The 6,290-nt window shown below is 43.0% G+C and overlaps 1 protein-coding gene across 1 annotated transcript in view; it reads right to left on the bottom strand.

The window, feature by feature from the left end:
- Positions 1 to 1,162: 1,162 nt before the first annotated feature.
- Positions 1,163 to 6,290, bottom strand: part of Ddah1 (dimethylarginine dimethylaminohydrolase 1) — a 151,591-nt gene continuing 146,463 nt past the window's right edge. Inside the window, exons 6-7 of the mRNA XM_004639288.2 lie at positions 6,177 to 6,284; positions 1,163 to 3,353 (exon numbers count right to left, since the gene is read on the bottom strand). Of these exons, the coding sequence (XP_004639345.1) occupies positions 3,237 to 3,353; positions 6,177 to 6,284 (225 nt within the window). The 3' untranslated portion in view covers positions 1,163 to 3,236. The remainder of the gene's footprint in view (positions 3,354 to 6,176; positions 6,285 to 6,290) is intronic.

Raw genomic sequence — 6,290 nt, 5'->3', positions numbered from 1 at the left:
AGCTCTCCTGACCCAGTATGGATAATCTGCATATTTTGTGAGTGACTAAAGTGTGAAGCATCACTTCAAATACCAGCTGCTTTGATGGCAGCTGGTTTGTAGGTACAGAATTGTTAATTCTATTACCTAGAGCTCAAGAGAGAAAATATTATGATTAATAGCAAAGAAATGGTGACTTCCTTCCCCATGACAGATGCAGTCACAAAATGAGACACACACCACAGATCACAGTACAACTCACACTTTATTCCATCGTGATTCGTATACATGTAGAATCGGGACAGCAAGAGACTAAAATCAGTGCGGAACTTCTCTGGACTAATGGGCCGTGAAAGGCATGACTGGTTTTGGCACACAGAGTGGATCCATACATTGGCTGGACCAAGATGGGCAGGAACGTGAAATACACAAATCTAACACCGTGTTGAAATCATCTGAGCTTTGCAGCGTGTTCAATAATTACGGAGACTGACATGCAACTCTACATACGTCATATTATTCATCTATAGACTATTTTCCCCCTTAAACATGAAGAAATGGCCATAGAAATCTGTTTACAGCAGCTTACATGAGCAATCAATACACATTAGACAGATTTTCCCACTGGTTTCCATAGCAATCCATCATAGCTAAAGAAATAATGCTAAATAATGTATTTGCTCTACATTGTCTTTTTAGTAAACTGAGTAATACTCAAATATTTTTGACTCAACTTTTACTCACTTGAATATCATTTCTTGCTTTTTATAATGCCCCCAAACACTGTCTTTTAGTTTATCCATCCTTACAAGTCACAATGGACGAAAGAGGAATCTATGTAATGGGTACCTTTCTTTTTCAAAGAAAGCATTATGCTGATAAGAACATCAAATTGATGCTGTTCTTCTGCACATATTTTAGGTCTTCACATCTTCGTGTCACGTGGGGACTCGAAAGAAGCCCACCTGGTAGGTAACTCAGCAGTGCGGAATGAGACGCAGAGGAGGCACAGAGTATCTATGTGATTTCTCAAGACAAAGAGAAGGAACTAAGAAGAATATATGCAGTGTATTATTTGTTAAAACTGTACTTCTGATTTGATTTGAAACTGTCTCATTGCTATCTGTTTATCAATAAAACTTTGAAAAAAATAAAAAAAATATGAAAAAAAAAAGAGAAGGAAAGGGAAAGAAGCAGAGGAAAGGGAAAGCACAAAACTGCCTCTGGCAGAACAGACCATTAAAGAGAAAAATGTATGCATTTGTATTTAACTAAACATAATAGAGAACAGTTCTTTAATTGTAGTGATGACAGAGGGAATGCTATTGAAAATCGTAAGCCAGTTAGCCTAGAGTGGCTGATTGGATTGTTTTTCTTGTGGTTGTTTTTGAGTTGGTGAGCTTCCCAGGGAGGATTTCTGCTTTTTGCCAGCATAGGACCAGATTTAACCCAAAGAGGCAATCTTAATTACTGAGAACAACTTTTCTTTAATAACTTGAGCACGTGGCTAACATTCATTCTCTCTGTTTGAAAATATGATAGTGAGACCAAGATGTGGTTCATTCATAGGATGTATGATGGTAAGTATTTGCAGGTGATATAAATTTTGAATAATAAGGAAGAAAAAGAGAAGGTATTTCTTCAAATTGCAGACATAAAATCATCAAGTAAATGAAAAAGATAGTGGTTAAAGGTGTCTTCATTTTCCCAGTGCCTTCTCCCCTTCGCCTGCTAAGGGGGTATAAAACAACTAAGGGGAACTCTCTCTTGTTCACCACCATAATGGTGGTTTTAATACATACACGGGGGTGGTCAGAGTGAGAACTGAAATAATATTTCTTAGTCTCCCTGATTTTAAATCTTTAACCGCAAACCACTGGGTAACACAGGAAAGGTGGAGATGACGAGGAGGCTGGATAATACACCTGGATCAGTCATCATTCCTTGGAAAGCACCAGACCCCTAGGCTGGTTCTTTCAACTCTTAAGTAGAAGAACAATCTCTACCATCATTGTGGCTTTGTTGTTTTTAAGACAGCCATGTCAGTGGAGAGTTATGGAATGCACAGGATAGAGAAGAAAGAAGTTTCGACTGCATTCCACAGTAAGCATGCATGGATATTATTCCCAAGCAGAATCACCCAATGCCTGAAGTTGTTTTAGGCACCATGTTCGTCATTGTTTGAATACACTCCGTGACCACGTGGGGCTACTCCCTCGGCTCTCACCAGGTCAGTAATCATTTTTAGATGTCTCTTTGGAAAGCAATGACGGTGAGAGCAGGTAAGGGGGAGTCAGGGAGAGGGTAGCAGAAATAAGCTGAAAGGAAAAGACTGAGTTTCCCCTCCAGCTCCCACATGAATAGTGCCGAGGTAAAGATCCATGGAATGTGACTTAGAGACTTTCTAAGACATTGCACCCATTGGGTGCTGCCATGCTTCTTGAGCTGGAGCCCTTAGCAACTGTCTGGGGCTGCATTTCCCTTCCCGGGTGTGGTGCGTGACTTCTGGAATTTGGATCTCCCAGGCAAACCCTGTGAGGACGCGCCTCTGTGTAGCTCACACTGCCCAAGCAGCCACTCTGACTTTGGTCACAGTTCTTCTGAGGCCCCTGTTTTGTCCCCTCAGGGGAGGGAGGGCTGGTGGGGACAGAAGATGTCTGCCTTGAGGGAGAGGAGACTGCGGGCAGACTGGGTTGATCTGCAAGGAGGTGTCTAAAATGCAAGACTTGGGTTGCTTTCACCCAAGGTCAAGGTGGCTGTGATAGAAAGGCAAAAGAAAGTACTTGGAAAAAAGGTTTTCAGAGTTCAGAAGGGAAAACAGAGAATGGGGAGAATCATTGGATCAGGAATTTCACAGGCACCAAACATGATTCATGATACAGAGGAAAAAAGTTAGCTTATCTGACTGATCAAAAAGGTATTCATCGGAACGTACTGCAACTAAATGATTTTTGCACAGATAAGGCGAACACTAAAATGATGTTTCCACACTATTATTAATCACATTTCAATGACTCATTAGTTCTATATTTTCTAGGTTGCTCAATTCACTTAGCACATCCACAGCTTAGGTACCACTGAGAGGGGTACGGGGGTGAGGGCGCATAAAACAAAGCAATTAAACTTAGAATTCAATTTTTGTAAACAAGAGTTAGTAGCACAGTGGCACAGTAGATTGTCAAGAAAAACAAAGGGAGTGGGGACAGTCTTCAGCCTGGCCCGGGCCATCCTGCCGGCTACACGGAAGGGCCTCTCACTCACGAGTCCCCCTTCTTGTTAATAAAAACTGAGGAACAGGTGAGCAACCCATCCACCTTTTCCAGTTCAGACATGCTAACGGGGATCAGCAGATAGTCTTTCAGTTTCTCATAAACCTACAATGAGAACAGAGGGTGAGGGAGAGGATTACGTTTCTGCCTTGTTCGCTAACCCCAAGGGCAGAAAATTAATTCCATTTGCGCGCCTAAGCTTTTCACTCAATTAACCCCGACACACACACACACACACACACACACACACACACACACACACGTGACCTCTCTCCCACCCCCTCCCACCACTCCCCGGAGAGCTGGTGGCAACTGGTTAACCACTAGCTCGATGCTTTAACCTCAAAGTTGAAGATGTGTCAGAAATGTGGTCAACGCTACAAAACACCTTCACTCTGCTGCTGTCTTTGCTGGCTCAAGTGGTAAATGAAGTCAGTGGCCATGTGTTCAGTCTGAACGTTTCTCTTTCTCCACAATCGAAAGCCCTCTCCATTAGGCTTTAAGGTGTTAAAACCACTGGAAAACCTAGACAAAGTGCAACTTAAGTGACTATCTCAGATCCCACTGCTTTTAAGTTATAGGTGTGAATTTTACCGCATCTTCCAACACTAATAGAAAGTGTGCTTCAGAACTTCAAATTAACAGACCATAGATTTTTCTGTGATCAAAGGAAGTACATTAGAAAAAAAAATCACTTGAAAACATAGTCATGAGGGCCGGGGAGATGGCTCAGAGGAATAAGCGCCTCCCTGGCAAGTGCAAGGGTCTGAGTTCAATCTCTGGTTCTGCAAAAAACAAAACAAAACAAAACAAAACAAAACAAAACAAAACAAAGCATAATCATGCCTTTTTCGGGGGAAGCTTCTTAAAATTCCACCCAGTGGTTAATTAAGAGTGCAGGAACCAGCTGAAATTGGACCCCAAACCCAGTGGTGTCAGTTTACAACTATGACTTCAGCTAAGTGACAGTCCCTCTGCACCTGTTTACCCCGCTGTCCTGCTGAAGTGATAAAACTTCTCTCAGAGCTGTGATAAGGCCAAGCAAGGTAAAGCCTGTGGCTTGGCTGGCACAGCTCCTGGCAGCTGAGAAGCCCTCGGTCATGAGCTGCCCACAGAGGTGTTATCAGTAATCATGGGGGATCATTATGTCACTGATATATTGTTGATAGACACAAATTGAGTGAGGAAGCAGGTACTGACTGGCAGGCAGGCGAGTCTGCGCCGCAGGTCCCGCTCTAACAGCCCAGATGCATTTTGAGAGTGAGATCCACTATTAAGACCTGGCCTGAGGGGCTGGAGAGATGGCTCAGTGGTCTAAAGCACCTACTTGATTATTTATTTATTTTTATTTATTACACTTATTTATTGTGTGTGTGTGTGTGGCCAGCTCAGCCCACCAGGGGGCGGGGCTGGCTGGCATGTGGTGCTGGGGATCGAACCGTGGTCCCTGTGCTTTGCCAAGCTTGTTTCAAGTAGGTGCTTTAGACCACTGAGCCATCTCTCCAGCCCCTAAAGCACCTACTTGAAACAAGGTTGGCAAAGCACAGGGACTGCGGTTCGATCCCCCAGCACCACATGCCAGCCAGCCCCATCCCCTGGTGGGCTGAGCTGGCCACACACACACACAATAAATAAATGTAATAAATAAAAATAAATAAATAATTAAAAAAAAAAAGACCTAGCCTGAGATCGGGAATTTCACATTTTCTATTGGTTCACACTTTTGGCCAGGCAAATAGAAATTATCCACATATTTTCCCAACCCTTCCTTTTTAATCTGCTAAAAGGTTAGCAGATAAAATTAAGAAGGTAAATCAAGTAAAAACACAGTATCGCACATTTTATAAGTGTTTGTAATATTCCTAATATTTTCAAAGCTGAAGTCAATAGTTACTAAAGGCTTCTTTCTTTCTTTCTTTCTTTCTTTCTTTCTTTCTTTCTTTCTTCCTTCCTTCCTTCCTTCCTTCCTTCCTTCCTTCCTTTCTCTTTCTTTTTTTGGCGGAACTGGAGATTAAACTCAGGCCCCTGTGCTTGCCGGAGAAGCACTTATTCCACTGAGCCATTTCCCTGGTCGTCCCCCACCCCTTTTTTTTTTTTTTTTTTGTGGTATTGGAGATTGAATTTGGGACCTTGAGCTTGCCAGGCAGGAGATTACACCACTGAGCTATTTCCTGGGCGTAAAGGCTCTTCTGTAGTGCTTCATATAAATGTCCCTTAGGGGTGAAAAAGTAGAAGTGCCTAGAAGATATGCACTTGAAGGATCTATAGCTGAGCACTGTTCGATCTGCTTCACAGGATAGGATCGAGATTACTAAAAATATACATACGACACTGACACAGTGCCTTGACAGACAAGGGAGATTTTCTTAGACTAGGAAAAAACTCCAGATCCAGGGACAGCAAAGGCAGACTCCTGGTGGGACCAGCTCACGAGTTTGCAAGTGTGCTTGTGCTGTGTTTCTTCCTGCTCTAGCTTCTCACCACCTGGGATATGGAGTTCCCTTTTTGCAGCTCTGACAACGAGCACAGACGGGTCATTCCTACTCCTCTGCCTTAGAAGCTGCTAAGGGGCAGCTCAGGTTTGTCAGAAAATAATGACCAGCTGACCCTCTGATTGTAGGCCTCATGGGTATCGACATGGAAAGGTACATTTAATCAGAGCTCGGCACAGACTTGAGTGGTTGGAGTACTTATTTGAAAAGCTTTGAATTGCATGTATGGTTGTCTCAACTACTGTGAATGCACTCGTGACTAATGACATGAAGGATAAAATGGAGTTAAATAAACTTTCCTTGCACCCTAAATGTCCTTTCTGCTTTAATGATGTGTATAGAGGAAGAGGTAGATGCCATTTGTCCCTCTGTCATAGAATTAATCCCCATGGGGGCCCATCCGGATGCAGTGGCCGGGAGGGAAGTTCTTTTTTACCTTTGCACTTTCTGGATACTCTTCTGGGGTTTGGTGCAGCAAGACATGTCCTTTGCTGGGGATATTTAGGTATATACAGTTTGCAGCCATGTCGTCAGGCACAGTGAGCTTGTC

This window comes from Octodon degus, unplaced genomic scaffold (genome assembly GCF_000260255.1).
Source record: "Octodon degus isolate 3935 unplaced genomic scaffold, OctDeg1.0 scaffold00109, whole genome shotgun sequence".
NCBI lineage: Eukaryota > Metazoa > Chordata > Mammalia > Rodentia > Octodontidae > Octodon > Octodon degus.
This window is presented reverse-complemented; position numbering and strand designations above follow the sequence as displayed.